This window comes from Perca fluviatilis, chromosome 11 (genome assembly GCF_010015445.1).
Source record: "Perca fluviatilis chromosome 11, GENO_Pfluv_1.0, whole genome shotgun sequence".
Lineage (NCBI taxonomy): Eukaryota > Metazoa > Chordata > Actinopteri > Perciformes > Percidae > Perca > Perca fluviatilis.
Window position 1 is genome coordinate 21,303,361 of NC_053122.1, and position 19,798 is coordinate 21,323,158.

General features: G+C 38.5%; 1 protein-coding gene across 2 annotated transcripts; it reads right to left on the reverse strand.

Moving 5' to 3' along the window:
• On the reverse strand, window positions 1-19,124 carry asic1c (acid-sensing (proton-gated) ion channel 1c). 2 transcript variants are annotated; one of them, XM_039816080.1, is made up of 11 exons: window positions 18,082-19,124; window positions 12,817-12,967; window positions 12,154-12,281; window positions 7,909-8,059; window positions 7,769-7,825; window positions 7,162-7,315; window positions 6,845-6,936; window positions 6,413-6,492; window positions 5,608-5,679; window positions 2,828-2,880; window positions 1-1,684 (listed from the first exon to the last, which is right to left on the reverse strand). In XM_039816080.1, exons 1-11 carry the CDS (start codon window positions 18,721-18,723, stop codon window positions 1,606-1,608), a joined length of 1,659 nt encoding a protein of 552 aa, XP_039672014.1. In that variant the 5' UTR covers window positions 18,724-19,124; the 3' UTR covers window positions 1-1,605. The 2 variants fall into 2 exon arrangements, with proteins under 2 accessions (XP_039672014.1, XP_039672015.1); XM_039816081.1 differs by lacking the exon at window positions 2,828-2,880.
• Between the last annotated feature and the right edge of the window lie 674 nt (window positions 19,125-19,798).

Sequence of the window (19,798 nt, forward strand, 5' to 3'; positions counted from 1 at the left end):
TAAGATGGGTAAATATAGAGTTTATTATACTTAATCATTTATACATCACAAACTGTTATTTGTGACTTATTACATCTTCTGGAATAATAATAAAAGGATACAATGGTAAAATTGTACAATGCATTTCTGTCATAAATCATTTGAACTGAATGGGGCTGAGGTGCGTGGTGGTTTTGATGTTTTGAGGCAATTCTCTTGTATCTAATAAAGTCTATTTAGTTGTCAGTCACATTATACTGTAATCACCAGAAACTCAAAGACACTTACGGCCCACCCAGATAGAAAATCCAAATTCCTTTTGGTGTAAGAACAGATGAAAAAACACTTATCTCTCTCTCTATATATATATATCGATATATTGATACATATATTTTTGACAAATGTCTCACACGAGCAGTATAGAATTTCTTAATGGCATTTGATTTTATTTGTATTTACAAATTTCTCTCAAGTCTAGGAATGTCACCAACAAGCCTTTTAAAGTCTACGTATGTTCAATAGAGAATAGATTACTATCACAGGGGATTGTGCTGATGAACACCTTTAAGACACAGTAATGAAAAAAGAATTGAGAATTATTAAAAAGGCAAAAAGGAAAACCTGATTGTTCCTCTTCTAGTGAATTCAATGTAAATAAATAAAGGAGAATTTCTGCAGCAAGCTGCATGCTAGCATTTTTTTGTGACAGTCAGCACAGCAACACTATTCCACAAAATGGGAAAACAATGAAGATTGACACGTCAGCTAAATAAAGATACAATCAACAGCCTTTTTTGGCCTTTTTTACCCTTACTGTGTGTAAAAAGTGACTTAAGTTAACAAACCCATCCAATTCAGCGGTTACCGCCATCCACGTAAATCAAAACTAGATACTTGCATATATCCAAAAAATTAAGTTCCTTTTCCGTTTTTAAATTGATTTAGCACAGTCGTCTAATTTATGAGACAATCCAAAGCCTCACAGCAGCAAAAGGCAACATTAAACACCAGTCTAGTGTTTTGATTCAGGTATGAGCAGCTCTTTTATCCAACAATCGGCTTATTGAAGTCAAGTAGATTTCTGAAAAGGCTCTCCTGTTCAAACTGGTGACAGTATAAGGTCACTCAATACAGCATTAGTTAGATGCTGGAGACGTAACACTGTTGAGAAACTGCAATGCTACACATACCAATCCACATGTATTCTCTTTTTTTTCTTTTTTTCTTTTAATTGATGTACAGCAAAACCTGCACAACAGTACTACATCTCATCACAGGTCAGAAAGCCTTTTTTGGACCCATTTCTCATCACTGATTGTATAACTCTAAAATGACTGCATAAGAAAAACAAATCCACGAAATGAAACATGAATAAATTAACACTGATGCCTTGACATGGCAGTTAAACCTGAGTTCTGTTTTGGAAGTGGTCTCTTTTTTTCTGATGATAGTACTCTATTTCTATTCAGGCATTGATAAACTCTATTACATGTATATGTTTTTGAGTTATACACTCAACCGTTAAATACATTAATTATTTCACAGTTTGCCGTCAAGTCCCCAGATGTGCCACCCCACCCCCAACCCCTACTTTATGTTGTCAACAAGCAAACTCTTCAAAGTTGCCTAGAGTCGGGTGACGAGGTAACATGTTCGGCGTGAATCCGAGACTGTCCGAGTGACTCCGGAGGGTGTCACAGGTGCTCTGCAAAACAGAGGGAAGGGAAGGAGGGAAGACGAGTTCAACCGGGTTAAGGGAGGGGCGATGACGGGAGTGATGATGATGTAGGAAATAAATGAGCCACAGGTAAAATGAGAGCGACCGGGACGATGAAGGGATGTGGAGGAAATTGAAGAAAAAAAACAAAAAACGTAAAAACGTATGTGGTGAGGACAAATTGTGCAAAAACGCATTAGAAAAAAGAAAAGGATATATAATGGAGGGCCATAAATAGACAGAAACATATGTGGACAATGATGAGATAATGAATACAACAGATTTGAAAGTTCCAAGATCAGCCACATCGCATATGTTTCACAGGTAGTGGAAAGAGAGTTTAAAGAAAACCAGGGGAAGGTAGGGAAAGATGAATGAAAAGAGGGAGAAGAGAAAGAAAACAGCATATTTTTAGTCCTGTTTTTACACTAGCATATTAGGTTCTTAAAGTTACGGAAGTTGAAACATCCACATATGTCTGCATCCCCCTGTATGTGCAAAGGTGCTCGCTGAGTAGATGCTACTCCTGATACTGTATTTGAAAAACAACCATTGGTAGTCCCATCGGGAAAACTGGCTATTCCAGCAGACAAAGAACCATTTATATTTTGTGCAAACTCACTGCATGCAGACCTGTGATAACATCACAAAGTAATGCATCTAGTGATGTTATCTGGCACGAGCCTCAAATGCATTGCCTCTAAATGGACCTCTGTGCTGCATGGAAATAAACAGATCTCGTGTGGTTCAGCTTTTTGTACAACAATTCAATAAATATGTAATCTGTTTTCACAGGAGTACTGCGCTTTATCCTATTGGGAAAGAAAGCATCATTATTCAGTGGAAGGTGCACGTTTTGCATAGTGCAGAGAATCAAATCGTTATGCACCTGGAGAATCCAACCAACTTCTGTTGAGCCAATAAATACAGAAACACACCAAACTAACCTGTCCAGACACGACGGTAGATATTAAAATGCTCATTGCAGTTGGATAATCACCCCTCTTTTTCTTCACTATCTACCAAATAATTTGTAGCCACTGAGGAAATGATGTATGAGATGGTCTCAGATATGTCTAAAAGAGAGGGACAGCATGGGAGGGAGCATCTATTATCAATGGGGTGTGCTACCTGGGGGCATGATTAGGCGTGACACCAGGGCTGGTTGGGTTCTCTGGAAACTCCTGGAATAGACATGATGAAAAGAAAGATGGGTGAGGGTGACTGAAATGAAAATAAAACACAATGCAAATGCTAATAGTAAAAGTAGTGAGGGAATGCTGCGAGAGTGTTTTTCCCCTCCGGATATCATTAAAGTAGGAAGATAGCGAAGATAGCTTTCCAATAAAAAGATTTGAGTCTTTTTAATAAGCAGGGAAAACAAAAGACGATTACTGTCATCCAGAAGTGTTAAAGATCACTAAAGAGAATGAAAGTCAAACTTAAAATAGAGTCTAAAAAACACAAAATGCATTACTTTACTGTTGGGTTGTTTGAGTGGAGATGTGAACAATGAACTAGTTGAAAAACGGTTATTGAAAATGAGAGAAAGGAAGTACAAAAGGATGGTTTATTGTAAGCAGGTGAACATATGAAATGAATGGGGCAGAATACAGTAAATATCACACTATGTAAGACTCCAGTAAAAGCATGACATACTGTAAATATCAGCCCACTAAATAAATGCTAAATCTACTGCCAATTAAAAACAAGACTGACTAAAATAACTTCCTTCATCACTATGTTGGCTTAAATTAACATATCTCCACTTCTACTGCAGAGAATAAATAACTTCTTTCAATCTTTTCTTCCACATCAGCAATCAAACCAAATCCTGAACCCGAGGCAACTGAGCATGCACATACACAAACCACATGCAGAGACAAACCCATGGCTTTTTCACTGATTTGAAGAAAAAGTGGCATGATGTTGAATTGCTGGTAATGAAAAAGTCTTGGGCTTGTGTGTCCCACAACAAAGAATTAGAGCTTGCATTTCTAAGATTTTGCCAATAATGGATGCAAACTGGGGGATTCTGTATACTCAGGGACAAAAGGAACGGTCTGCGCTGAACAAAAAATAAAGCTTAAATGCTTTTGATTAAAACAGCACCAGAAAAAAAGGAAATGTTTTAGTTGATATTTGGACTTGAGATATGACCAGTGATCCCCATGTGTGGTTGTTACAGTTTATATTTTGAAATTAAGTTCAATTTGGATTGAAATTAAAGTTTAGTTTGTTTTTGAAAAACAATGATTGTGGTTGTATTGGTAGTTAGACAACTTATTAAAATACCTATGATAAAAATGTCTGTTTTTTACAGAACCAAGTCATGATTGTTTTTTGTGCATTTCACACAGATTAGCCCTGAAATAACAGAAATAACTTAGATTGCTCTTCTGTGTAATCTGAATTTGAACAGACAACAATAGAGATATGAAGATATAAAAGAATAAGTGACAGAATGTCATTTAGCGTTAGCTATGTTCATTTTCACAAATTTTGTAATAGTATGAAACACAATATGTAGATAGTCTCTCAACTCTAATATACTTTGCTACTATGGATGTACTATGCTGGTGAAATACGGAACAGATTTAAGTTGTCCACATATATTACTAAATAAGCATTTTTAAGAACATAGGGTAAATCATTTATAAAAAATAAAAGTGGATCCAAGCAACTTCTATGTGGGACTCCTCAGGAGTTATTTATTTATTCGCTATCAGAGAAGATACTCGCTTTATTCTGTCAGAGTAAAGTAAAGCTTAATCTGTGGAAGAGCTATGATCAATAACATCAATTTAAAAGTTTACTGAAAATAGTAATGTCCCATATTTTTCTCAGCACAGCGAGTTTACTAACAGTTCTACAACTGTAGTCAGGTTTGATTCAGTAGTATGTGCTGAACATTTTCTGATAACTGATATTAAGAAGGTACATTTCAGTTCTAAATAATTTCTCAACTGCTCTGTATAAAGCTTACATAACAGTCTGCAGGGGAAGCTGAGGTGCCTCTGGATGCCAGTGTGTTAAACCACTGGGCTCGACAAAATGCTGTAATTTAACATTATTCTAGCTTTCATTTTAAAGTTTAAATGGGCTTTATTGCCTTGAAGGCTTTGAAAATTAGTTGATCATGAAATGTTAATAACATCTCCAGACCTCTTAACCTTGTTCTGTTTTCTGCTCATTCTTCTACATGAATCCATTATGATTTTCCTCTGATCATACTGCCAGACATAAAGTGACAATAACCATTTTTCCTGCTGAACCGTAATTACATGATCTAGGGTGACATAGAGAAGCTTCTGTATATTGTGTAAATACTGAAAAGTGGGTTGGTGTGTGGGATCAACTACGGTAAGGGCTAAACCTCTCAATGTAAAAGCAGTTCATGAGTCATTATAAGAAGTTACTGTAATCCAGAGCAGCTCAGACACTTTAACTTGTCCATGCACTGTAGTTTAAGGGAACTCAAGTAGCAAAACACATGACAAACCACAAAAAAAAAACAAATGAAATAAGAGGCTTATAAAGTCTGTTTGCCCCTTGTAAATACTCATCTGAATTCCATCTGTAAAAACTATTATAGATTTCTATCATCATAGGGCATAATTTGTGCTGCTCCTCTATATTTCCCATTTAAACAAAGTACTGTATGTGCGTAAGATTAGATAGTGATTATGCATTCATACTGTGATATAAAAACAAAGTTTATATATTATTAATGATTATGTTTTCTAGCACAATACATCTTTTCTGAAACCAACAATTATATAGTGTTGTGTGGCTTTGTTTTCTCTCTGATGCTGTTCATTAAAAGCATTTCCAGTGTTTTTGTTGTTCCTGAGGCTCATTTATTACATCGCATTAATTTCATTCAATCAAATGCATTCTGGGAGAATTACCAGATTGTCGCTCTGACAACGCTGTGGTCGTTTCTTGCGTATGAAGTAGCCCAAAACCTTATCCTTAATCACCTAAATGCAAAAAACATAAGATACACATTGTTCACAGATGGAATACCACTCTCATGTCTGTACAGTAAACATGAAGCTACTCCTAGTCAGCTTATCTTAGCATAAAGACTGGGAACAGGGGAAAGAGCTTACATAAGATCACTAATTACCAAGTTACATCTTGTTCATTTAATCCATACAAAAACCGGATTGCAGGAACTACAAGTTGTGGTTTTTGCTGGAGGTTATGTGCTGGACTTTCTCTTACCATGTATTTACTGCTCCCAGCCAAATAATCAGATACATAACCACCCTAAAAAAGCCAAAACGTGACATTTTTTTACTTTTTGTATGCATTAAACAAACGAAATATAAGGTGTTATATAGGTGTCTATTCTAATTAGTGAGCTTTAGTGGTGCTTGTAGGCAGACTTTGTTCCCCTTCGAACAGAGCCAGGCTAGCCGATTCCAGTCTTTATACTAAGCAACACTAACTGGCTGCTGATTCATATTTATCATACATACATAAGAATGAGTAAGCTTATTTCCTAACATGTCAAACTATTCCTTTGAGATTAAACACAATGAGTACAAATATAATCAAAGGTTATTTCATTTTCTTTCTTTATATTGTGTCAAAATAAAATCAATTAGCTGTCAAGTGTTATAATAAACTATTCACCTTTATAGACAGAAGAACAACAGTAAATTGAATTAGTGTTTACATTTTAATTAGTGAAAACCATCACTTTACCTCATATAGGTAGTCAAATATTTCGAGTATTGTTAAGACACTGGCTCCGATAAACAGCCCCATCTGACCTCCAATGTCACCTAGAAGAAGAGAGATTAACAGATATGGGCAGGTACAGTAATTGAACAATGGTGTATGAAAGCTTCCCCACGCTGTCACTTCTAATTCAGTATCTCTCAGAGTAATCTGAGCAGAATTGTCAAAAGTGTCCATCCAGCCCAACTTATCATCAGAGCCAACCCGGCTGCCCTTGCAAGAGCATCAGATTATGAAAATGTGTTCAGCCTGTTTCACAAGTTCCAAGAGGAAACTTTAAAGCACCAGGCGTGAACACACTATGTGAAATGTGTGGTGGGGGCCCGCTGAGAGTGCTGATACTGAGGTCAAGCACATTTTTCTGTCACAATAAACCTGAAACTTCGAGAATCTTACCGAGAAGCCCTGCAATTTCATAGGCCTTCTTCTGCTCAATCTTCTCATAATTCAGAGCTTCAAAGAAGATGTCCATGACCAATATATTTTCCCTGGCGAGAGGACAGACAAGAGCACACCCAATAGAGTTTATTTCTGGTGATATTACATTACACCAATTGGCATCTCACATTTCCTGTGTAACTATCTTTCATTATTGTTACATTGAAGGTGAACGATGGAGACCCAGGTCATGCTACGTCAAAGTACATCCATCAATCAAAAAAATAAATAAAAAAGGCTGAGATTTGAATAACTGACTGCTACCAAATACTTACCCAATATATTGCTCAGTTTTGTTGAATTTCTTAGCCAGATACTTAGCAGATGCCTTACTGGGGATCTTAACCATGGACAGCTCCTTGCCATAGCGAGTCATGTTGCAGGGGGTCTTACAGACACAGTAATCGTTGTCTTTCTCTACCAAAAAGTCTGTGGATGATCAAAGTAATTTAAAAATATTGTGATCACTGCGAAGAATCAAACAAACCTGCATACAGTGGCTCTCTAAAAATATCTCTGCACACAACTGAAAAACTACATTCGCTGCCATCGTTCACTTTCCATGAAAGCAAATAATGACTGAAGCTATAATACAGAGGAGGGAGAAATAAAGCTCTATGGGATTTATTTGACATCGGCGAAGCATAGCATAGCATCACAAATCTTCCTAATGGAATTTTTTAAACAATAATTTTACTTTATTATTTTTGCTTCAGCACTGTCTGTAATTCACTGTAATTTCAAGTTAAAGCTACAGAGGCATTACATAAAGGCTTGAGTAGTCTTATGGCACTGCTGCTCAACACTTGCTTGAATTTAGACATTAATGCAAAACTATCACACTAATATTTCATACGTATGCGGTAAAGTGTGTGGGCTCACCTAAAGCTGGGTCAGCACAGTCTTTGTACTGCTCAGGTGTGCAAACTGTTGAGGTCCCTGTTTCAAATAATATTAAGGTAAAATGAGGACAGAAGTATTTGCAACATGTTTTAATTGGTCACGTCTTTCTGAAATCATACCAGGCATGTGAACCATCCTGCAGTTGCAGTTCTCCAGCAGGTACCGGGTTTCACAGTCAATGCGGCAGGCGGTGATGCTGTACGTCGAGAAGTATTCAGAGTCTATGGGAGTAGACTTGCAATCTCCCCAAGGCGGAGGGAGGTACTGAAGCTAAAAGAGCAAACAGCACATGTTTTCCCTCAGTATATCAGCACACAGGATTACAACGAATAACATTATGCAAGTCCAGTACAGCAAAAGTACAAAAGAGGACAACAAACTGACAAAACCCCAACACAAATGTCTAAAAAATAAATAAATAAATACAGAAGCATTTAAATGAAAATGTGCACGGAGACAATTTGGGCACAAAATTTCCGGTCAGACCAACATTATTGCTCATGTATAGCAGCAAGCAGACATCATGCAGAACATTACTGATGCAGGTCTAGTCCTCGGTAGGAAGCAGAATACCATAAAATAAAAGAGACAGGCTTAATAGAAATCTAAAAAATATGTAGATTTAGACAGGACACCACAATTAATGGACAAATATACAACCTTGAGAACAGAACTCAACAATAAAGAGTTTTTGAATGAACAAATAAATGTGCTGAATTTAACAGACATTATACAGCATTACATCCTATTTTGAATAGTTGATGAATTCCTAATGAAAAAACTACTCTCCAGAAGCTTTTTATTGTTGATTAACTATTCTAATCTAAGCCCATGAGAGTTAGTTATAAAACTACCCTGGACTGCAAAGCCATGTGAATTAAACAACAAAGTGAAGTCAGTCTGCAGTCTCATTAGAGGTAAAACTCTCATTAAAAGGTGAAGAGCAGGTCGTTACATTTATGAGTAACTCAGGGAATTCTAAATTAATCCACTAATGAGGAATATTTTAAGGTTCTGGTTCACGGTAAACATTAGACCCATGGTGCTCGTCTTATAACTGCAGCAATGTGCCCCGTGTGTGTGTGCAATCTGTTTAGAGCTATCTTAAACACTTTAAAGGAACTTTTGCTAAACCAACATTTAACCACCAACAAGACTTTCAGTCCACTTTAAAAGTCTTAGCAATTTGTGGTAATGAATGCTTACTACTCATTTTATGACAAAAAAAGAACTAATGATTAAGGCTAACAATGCTTGCATGGGCATTGGAGCATATAGCTACTAATTGCAGTGGGAGCTAGTCAATGCCAAAGGCTTTTTCCTGACAAACTTCCAGAGAACTGCTGCTGCTATTGTCACATTAAGATTCACTGTAATTCACAATCCTCTCCACCAGCTCTAACCAGGTTAACTCTGACATTCTAACAGTCATTCAGTCAATAGAAAGTGACAGAGATAGAGTGCCAGTCAGTGAAGGAGTGGACTTAAACTAGCAAACATTATTAAACCTTTATTGAACTCCATTTCTGGCCCACAGGATTAAAAAATTATGTCAGAGTCGTCATGGGTAATAAAACCTAATAAATCATATTGTCTGGTCCCTCCAGATGACATTAAGTAGCGGCCCAGTGGATCGACCCGATAACGTAAAGGCAAATCAAACAGAACTGTACATGGCGGTGAGAGGGTAAAGCTAAACAACCATTTCGATGAAGATACAGACTCAGATTAATGGATTAAAGCTGGAATGAAACCCATTACTGTAGCTGCTCTTTACTGACATTAAACAGAGAAGACAATGGACGGACTGCAGATGTTGTTGGATGTTGTTGCTTTAGCGACGCAGAGGGGGACTGATGGATGGGGGTGCAGCAGATGAAAGTATGGGACTTACTGATGGGTATGTAGCTATTTAACAATACAGTATTCATGACATGCAGCAAGCCCAAACAGTCATACGCCACCCTCTGCTCTTGGCTGGAAACGAACGTTTGGAAGCCGGGGGAGACCCCGAAGCCCAGCTCATGGAGGAAAGGAGGCTCTGACTGAGTGTGAAGCTGTACCTTTATGCCGGCCTCATAGGACGTCTCATCTAGGGTGAGGGGTGAGGGAACACAGCCCACATGATTATCAGAATAATAAAGAGGGACAGAAAGTGGTCCATCCCTTTAGATAGAAAGACAGCCTGTTGTCAGTATAACAGCAAAACAGCTACAACTCCCAGCGGCACCTGAGAACCTTGGTACTGGTGGGTTGTCATTTTCTCTTCTCACATCCACTCAAGCTTAAGTGACGACACAGTTCAGTCCCCCCATTACATAATTCTACTCTAAAATGTGGTGGTGTAGTCTTCACGTATCTCTGAGCTCACAAGTCATAGCTTCCTATTATAAATTAAATTCCTCTGTCAGAATCTTCACAAATGAAGTCTTGAAATCGTAAGCGCTTCATCAGGCGGCCTATTATTACACTGAGAGCAGTGTCACTATACTCGTCGGAGACTGACTGAAATTAATGCTGGCCAGACTTTAATGACAGTCTAATTAATTCAGGACATCTTTTAGGTCGTAAACAAGTCTTTTAGCTGTCACTGGTGTGGGCGCTCATGTCATGATTATAAATGACAATCCATGCACTTTCCCTTTCAGCGGGAATCTTTGTGATGTTGATTAATAGATCAGAATCACTTCTTGGAGATGGCTGAACCATTTTGCAAGACTTTTACAGAGAAAGAGAGTAAAAAAGAAATATGACATGTTTCAAAACTGCTTCCCAAAAATAGAATTTGTCATCTTTGTGGTGTCCAAGTGTCTGTTTTAAAAGACCAAACTCTGCCTCCATCATCCTATGTTATTCTACTAAAACAATGGTGGAAGATTTTGTTTGGTCATTTATCTCATGCTCATGAACTGACCAAGACCATTAACATTAACATTAACGGAGCAAAATCATATAAATTAGGCTTGATTAATTTCTCAAGTAATGAATTGGATTTACTGCTGGACTATCCTTAACTCACGCCTTCAAAAGGACTGATTATGTGGGGGAAATTTTAATGAGCCTGCAGCACAATACAGAAATACACTTGATCCCGAAGGTAATCATTACAAAATCCTAAAATCTTTTGTGGCACAGGCGCCATTTTCTTGCAACTTACAATGAGGGGTCAGAGGATATTTCCCTATTCTGTCACTGTTTGGAAATCAAAAGATTAGTGTTTGGCTTGTGTGCTTTTCTAATGTAGACAAAAGACTGTTGTCTTGGCAACATCACATTAATGCTGTACATTTTCATTACATTTGGATAGGACACATCCATGTGAGCTCAGTGTTATGACCCTGAACACAGGCTTTTCGATCAATTCGGGCTTAACTATTGTTATTACTTTTCGTCTATCACCGACAACAGTGAAGGGATAGTTGAGGGCTGGAAACACATTTTCTACAAAGCCTGCCATAGGCTGTTTTGCTTCCCTTTGCTTCATTTTACTGTGCCCCTAAATCAAAGTACATTTTAAAATAGGTCTTCAAAATAGCTGGGGGTCATTTTTCTAATCTGACAACGCATACTTTAAGTGTTAGTGGAATTGGGAAATAAACTAATATGATGACAGGTTGCACCAGGCTTCTTTTAATAGTTAAATTTACCATCAAAAACATGATAATAGTTTAAATAGCTTTCCCTCAAGATTCAGGAAGTCTTGAGAGGACATCTTAGGAGTGCAGTTATTTATAGTAAGTCTTTAAAACTCTGATTTTGGCTCAAATCTGCTGCCAATAGACAATATTAGCAATAATTTCAGTGAGAAAAATAATACATGTTTAACAATTTCCTTAAGGAGTGTTAAGAAATAGTTAATCATCTTTTCAAAAACTTTGAATAAGTTTTTTTTTTTTATTAATCAAAGTATATAGAATATTTTGATCATTAAAGCCTGCTGACCGTGGCTGTGTGAATTCAGTTTTTCTCTGCCTTCTCTTTGAATGCGCCACTAGAGACAATTTTTACATCATTCAAATAAGCTGTATTCATATTTTTTGTCTCATGCCAAAAGTAGTGAAGACTCATTTTTTTTGGCTCAGATAAGCACAGTATGCTTGCATCCAATCATTACTTGGCCCTGCTCTATCAACATTCCTTGGCTGCTGTAATCCTGCAGTTTCATGGACCCAGAATCACTGGGTATCTATATAACACCTTAACTACACATTTCCCACACAGGGTAAATCAAAGATAAGATTTTGCTCCAGGCTCTGTGACACAGAGTTAATGGGCACTGGCTGGTGAGGATTTGTAGACAAACACAGAACGAAGCGGAGCAAAAAAGGTCGAGGTTGGAGGGGAGGAGGCTGAACATTAGGTACCAGTTGCTGCTGACATGACACAAAAGTTTGAAAACCAGGGGCCACACCAAATCCCAGTTGGTCAATGAAGGGCGGCTCGTCCTGGCTGTGGATCTGAACCTTGATGCCTGCTTCGTAGGAGGTTTCATCTGTGGATACAGCACGCCAGAAAATGTAACAACAAGTACTGTCACCTATGGAAACCCGCTTTTTGGCTCTGTCACTGATACAAAGTGTTATTAAAGCCCATGCTGAACGCTAACAGCAAAGATATACTCATATGTTAGTGTGGTGGACCAATATGAAACAGATTTACAACCAAAGATTTATTACATGCTGAATACTTTATGAATGTAAGATACAGTGGGTGTTGTTGTCTGCCATAAATTGAAAGCAATATGTCAATGAATGCAATATATTAGACCTGATGTCAGTTTTAAACCTGGAGAAAACAATAAAGATAATAAGGTATTAAATATGCTAATACATCAATTCTGTGTTGAGCAAATTCTGCAGACATTTAGCAGTAAAGTGAATAAGAGGACCTGGGAAAACCTTGGCATTATATTAAGTCATAAATCATCATGTTATAGAAATGACAAAGGACTGGAGGAGTAGTTGGGATTTCCAGGGTAAACCAACAAGATGGAGGAATTACACAAGTTAAAATGTTAACGTACTGACCTGTCTCTCCCCAAACAGGCAGATATTCATCCTGCTGAATATCCAACATGATCTCCAAGCCGTTCCCTGTGCCACCTTTTAACGTGGTCAACAAAGGGTTGCCGTCTAATCCAGAGTTGAATGTGTAGCATTTTCCGTAGCGTGTGTAAATCTGTAAAGAAAGAGCACAGAAAAAGCAGGAGCATTAATGAAAAGTCAAACCTACTGTGCTGTGGTAAACTGTGCACCTGTACGAGTTGTATTACAGCACAGCTTCAGGGCTTTTCCTGGCTCAGAATGGACCTTTGGGGGTGTCCTACGCACGGCAGTAAGCATGATCGGTCCGCATACAATAAAAGCCAATGAGTTTATGTTACCTTATTTGACATAAATCTATGCATTTTCCTGTTATTTCTGAGTAAATGGAAACCCCAATTAACAAAACTGGTTAAAATAATAATAATAATGTTTAAATAAATCATCGGGAGAGTCCAGTACAGCCCGACTCTGGACGATAAAACTGAGATTAGCTCTAATATTCAAGTTTATGTTCTACTTTTTCAGTGGTTGTTTGGTAAAGTGCTCTTAAACACATTTACTGTAGAGAGGATTTGAATTGCTATTTTTATATTTTATTTTTTTCATTGCAGAGGCTTTGGGATTACCAGATGAAGTAGTACTAGCAATAAACAGGCACCTGGCTCTGATTTGAGGAATTAATGAGTTTTCCTTAGCAGCAGCAGCAATCAATCTTTTCCCAATTTCACTCCAAATTTCCCCTGAGTAACTTAGAGTGAATGTACTATTTTGCCGTCATAAGAAACATCTGAGGTGGAAGCTCTCTGGCCACACAAACAACTTGTAAATTGGGTTTGTAAAAGATATTTGTGTGTCTCGACTTACAAACCTGTGCCAGTACAGCTCAGCGGTACTTAACGTTTCATGTACAATCTCCACAGTAGGTTCGCTCACACCAAATCTCTTTTCGATTTAATTAATCCAGTTGGCTTGAGTTATTTATTTTCAGCTTTTGCTGAAATGTTTTTCTTTCTTTTTTTTTTGTTTATGGAGTATCCCTGTGATTGGAAATTCTCCATCATCTGCCAAACAAGTACAAATAAAACTGTATCATGATTAGAAATGTTGACATTTTAAACTGAACTCTACAGTTTGGATTGAGACAAAGAAATCTTAATATTCTGAATACAGCTTGAGGGGTTGAGTAAATTCAAGATAAGTAGCTATTTAATGTGGTAGATTAATACCACTCAGTTTGTAGCGCTGGAATATTTTACTATGAAAAACCTCTGTCTAAATTTAAATTAAAATGGATTTAAATTTTCAGTAAGTCATTCTAATTTGTGCAATTTTAAAAACGTTATTTTCAATAATTGCATAAGCCTCACAAAGAAAATTATACAATAACTAAAAACAAACATTGAAGCCAAAAACCAGGTTGCTCAAATTTTATCGGTGAAATTCCGACGCCACAATTCAAACATCAACATCTGAGAAACCAAGCCTGATTGGAATTTCAAAAAGGGGAATTCAAACCACATGAATTCAGATTGATTTCAAAGTAAAACATGCCAATGCACTGAATTCAATGGTAATATCAACATTATTTATTAATGGTTAATTTTCAGAATTAGGTTTACAAGCTGTATGTTTTTTTGTTTTGTTATAAAACCAAATTAAAACTGTTAATCTTAAAAAAAAAGATTTAGGCTTACAATTGCTGATAAATTACAAAGTATTATGAGCTTTTTTAGGCTTCCAAATAAAAAAAACCTTACTGATAAAGTTTAGATGGTAATTTGCAACATTGAGCCACACTTCCTCCATCAAAGTTGTCCAAATACACTTACTTGGCAAACACTACTAGGTCATACATAATGTAGCACCCTGACAATAAATTGTGACTGCTGGAATGACGTTTTTGCTGGCTTTCTCATCAGTCTTGCATCTGTCGTCACCTTATTTTTTAAAAGGTCCCATGGCATGAAAATTTCACTTTATGAGGTTTTTTAACATTAATATGCATTCCCACAGCCTGCTATGGTCCCCCAGTGGCTAGAAATGGCGATAGGTGTAAACCGAGCCCTGGGTATCCTGCTCTGCCTTTGAGAAAATGAACGCTCAGATGGGCCGATCTGGAATCTTGCTCCTTATGAGCTCATAAGGAGCAAGGTTTCTCTGCTTTGCCCGCCAAGAGAATCTGGTCCACCAATGAGAGAGAGACATCATGGCTTTCAAACAAGCAAAGTGGCAGTTGGTCAAAGCCACACCCCCACCCTCCACCTTGCCTCCCCCTCTCTCCCCCTCAATAGCTACAGACACAGAAATGGCATATACTAAGGAAAGCTCATTGTGGGACTGGCTCTAGTGGCTGTAATTCTGCACCGAGGCTGAATTTCGGGAAAGAGACTTCAGATACAGTATTAGGGGACCACTAAGGTCTATATAAAAGCATCCAAAGAGCACCATGTCATGGGACCTTTAAACAAGTAATGCAGGAAAGAAATTTCTCATCTAACGATTAAAGTGCCCATATTATGAAAAAAACACTTTTTCTGGTATTTGGGGTGTTCTTTTGTGTCTCTGGTGCTTCCACACACATACAAACTTTGAAAAAAATCCATCCATGCTGTTTTGAGTGAGATACGGTTTCTGAATGTGTCCTGCCTTCAGTCTCCTGGTGAGCTGTTCAAAATCGGCTCGGACTGTGACGTCACAATCCGAAATGAGCTGGCTAACCGCAACTGTTAGCTCGTAGCGTTAGCATTAGCATGCTAACGCTAATGCTAACACTAGCATGGTACCTCGTTCTCAATAGCAAAGCACTGCTACAACACACACAAGTTCACCATAATCTACAAAAGAACTACTTACATGTGCGCCCTCATTTAGAAGTCTCCCAGCTAATCTCTGACTGAAGTTGGAGAAACAGCCTTTCTTTTACTGTCTCTAGAGTTAGCTAGCTGACATGATCTACATCTGAACTACTGAGCATGTGCGAGTGCAATCAAAGATAGTACAGAAGAAGAAGATGAAAAGAGGTCTCACTCTGTAGCTAAAACAGAAAACAGGTGAAAAGAGGATCTACAGCAGTGAGAGAGAGCTGTGCAGTACAACAAAGATATGGTGTTTTTTGAAAATTAAACCATGTAAACCTATTCTGGTGCAACCTTAAAATACAATTATGAACCTGAAAATGAGTAAAATATGGGCGCTTTAATTTACACTATACCCAGTGTGGTGTGGTGAGGTCATGGTCAGAAGGCTGCTGGCAAAAACTCAAGCAGTATGGCAAAGCTGATCTCAAGAGATCAGAGTCAGTGTTCCATGTCCAGACACAGACAGACTTAGATGCAGCTCAGAAAGATTAAACAGCTCTTTGGTCCTTTCCCCCTGCTGGCTGTATAATGAGGTCTGCAAAGTGACTGCATGGTCTGCATAGGGACCTGTTTTTAAAGATTCTGATTTAAGTTTGGTCACACCATAGTCACACCATGTGTTGCTGAAGATGCAAGCACACAACACAGTTAAAATCCCAATTATGGACCCAATCTGACCATGACTTTACAGATTGGGGAGGATCTGCACTGGTTTGTGCAAAACAGGGAAGCCGCCATGGACAACTGACATATTGCAGTGTGCAGGACTTTGTATTTAAACTGTCTCAAGATCAGTTAAGGTAGTCACAGATACAGGTTAGATTTTTTTGTATTTTTAGGACTCAGATCTACAAAGGTAAGTGGTTGAATGTGAGGCCAGTGACAGGTTGGTGTTTTAAATCAAGTGTGTTCCCAGATTTAAATTACTAGTGCAGTGCCCATTGAAAATGTGCCTGTTTGGAATGGGCCGATTACTGGGCCTGTGGTATTGCTGCTTGTAAAATTCATCAAAACCAAAATAGTACCCCAAAATTACTTACAGAAGGACCCAAAACCACATCAAATGCAACTCCCCTGTATACCCCACTACTAACTTACTGATTTAACTGACAGATAACATTGCAGATTCAGAATGTAATCACAAAATATCATAATGACAATGTGGAGTAATCAGACATTAGCGTCATGGATTCATGGCAGTGCACTACCCACCCAGCCCGTTATGAACGCTAAACAGCACATATCTGCGTTCATCAACCACCAGAACCGGACTGTGTGTGTGTGTGCACAGAGAGAGAGAGAGAGAGAGAGAGAGAGAGACGGTGTTGTCTTGTGTAGTATGAGCGACTCGTGAGTTAATTTAAAGAGTCGGGTGAAAGATCAGAGTGAGTCACGACTCAAACAGGTTTAGTGCTCAGTCAGTGTGTATGCAGTGTGAGAGGGGGAGTGGCCAGCGGCTAGAGTGGCAAAAGCCAATGTGTGCCTATTTTACAGATATATATTTAACAATATCTTTTGCATTTCCAATCCAAACATCGTCAAACTTGGCACTGCACTTACTCGTGCCCGTAGCAAGACATCTGTCAAGTTTGATCCATCGGACTAACGGTTCGAGAGATATGCGCATAACACCCACACAGACATTCCTGCAATTTATAGATAGATAGATAGATAGATAGATAGATTCTGCATGCATACTTTTCAGTGCAGACGTTTCTCCATTGAGCCCTTTAAATATTTTCTGATGATGCTGTGTTGAAAGCATTTGATAGAAATATTACCATTCTGAATATGACAATGGTTTGCAAACATCATACACTTCCTCAATGCAGCATTCAGTGCTTACTCAAAAATGAATGGGTGTAATACACTTGCAACTGGTGTTTTAAATAGGAAGCTCAGCTGCATTTTTAAAACAAGACCATATAATCCACACGCCCTCCAGATGTTTTAATTACGGAAGCTAACATTTTAATTTAAACTGATTTACGATGTCTGAATTATTAATCCTCTACTTTTTCTTCCTTAATATTGTTATCAGTAGTTATAAAGCAAAAAGACGTTAAAGCAACTGGAAATCCAATAACTCGCCAAGATGAATACAAACACGAAAACTCCAAAAACTGTAAAGCAGACACTGAAGCCATTGATGATGACATGACACAGATTTTTTTTTAACACAACATAAAAGTAACATTGTATCCTTGATTGACTTGTTGAAGACATGATGTTTAAAAGGGAAAAAGCTGTCATGTCTGAGAGGCAAAGACAGGACAGGCTTGTCTTCAGCTTTGAAACATCAACACCTTAAAACACCCTGAGAGAATGCGGGTGCGTCTTCAGATTCATATCCACACCTGACAAATACCATCTTTCTTTCTGTACATACAGTGCTGAAGCTTTTGTAGGTGCAGGTTTCCCCTCGGAACCTGCACACCAGCAGCATGTCCTCCAACTGGTGGCCGAGGCGTCCCATCATCTCGGTGGTGTTGATGCTGTAATCAGGGGGTGGGGTGTAGTTGTCAAAGTCCAGCAGGCTCAGGAGACCCTGCTTGTGGCTGTCCTTAATGATAGACAGGCTCCTCTCCATCACTGTGTGATTAGGATACATGAGGTCCATCCAGTAGCCGCTGTGATACAGGTCATCCTTGGTCAGAGAGGATACCCGGAACACATTTTTATTGCAGAAAGTAACAGCTGGGAAGGACATGTTGTGAGCCCATACCACGTAGATCTTCGTGACGGCAGGGTAGGACAGCAGGTAGATGATTCGATTCCAGGACCAGGTGCACAGGAGACTGACACAAACGAAGAAGGCCATGATCCAGATGACTCGCTGCAGTTTAGACTTGTCCGAAGAGAAGACATACTTCACACCATGGATCTTGAGCCTCATTATGAAATCCACCATCATCTCTTTTAATGTTGGTTTAAGCGAGCTGGACTCAGTGTTTTGGAGACAAGTCTCTTGGGCATCATTGTCTTTGTGTGGCTCCAGGGCGACTGCTCCGGATGTGGGTGCTTCAAACATAATTGCCTGTGTCAAGGCAGGCGCTTCTTTACCAAATGCGGTTTCTTAGTAGCCCACCCTAGACATGCCCAATTCACACACTGACTTTCTCCACAACCATCTCCAGGTTTATGTACCAGAGATTCCAGGTAGCAGCGACTAGAGTCCTAATGTGCAGCTGTCCCACTGTTCAGGCTTGATAATTATTTGCCAGAAAGATTAAAAAAAAAAAGAAACTGAGCTCCTTGGGGGAGGTACAATTGATTTACATAATGATTCATTTATGAGAAAAACAGCTGAATCACTCCATTAACAAAAACCATCAAGCGTAACCATCGCCAGTCCTTCATCAATAGATAAATGCACGTGATAATTGCAGATGTAAGCGACGGCTTCACTCCCAGAGGTAATCACTTTGAAAATCCGGAGAGGCTTACCCCTGTTGCTCTGATCTTTCACTCCATCTCCCTCTCCAGTGCCAAACAATACTTGCAGATTTCGGTGGTTTCTCCTTCTCGCTGCCCAGAACCCAACTCCTCCCTTTTTCAACAGATTGAAAATATGTTTTTTTTAGACTGTTGACTCGCAGCCTGCAGAAAGGATTATAAAGCTTGTTGCCCCCCTACCCACTCTCTCTACAGTCGGAGAATGAGGTGGAGCCACTGGATGAAATTGTTTTCCTCCGGTGATGAAGTAGACCTCCAATGGATATAGAGAGGCGGGGGGAAGGTATCAATCAAAGTACAAAAAAAATGTGATAAAGAAACTCTGCAACAGAAATAATGATGGTCTGAAATTCTCTGATATTGAAGAACCTGCAGCTCGCTCGTGGATCAATACAGTATATCTATATAATTGATAGCTGAAAGGAGCCAGCTAGTTGGAAAAAAACTCGCTTCAAAATTAAGTCAAAATATCTGTAATGGCATATTTCCTTGTTCATCATTTCTGCCAGTTTCAAATATAATTTAACAAATGCAGTAATGAAGGTTGACATCCTGCTACATGAAGATGTGGCTCTGGCTGATATTAAAGGTGCTTTGTTCCATTTATGTGAGACTCCGAGGATTCTCTTTGGCAGAAGACTCAGCTTCAC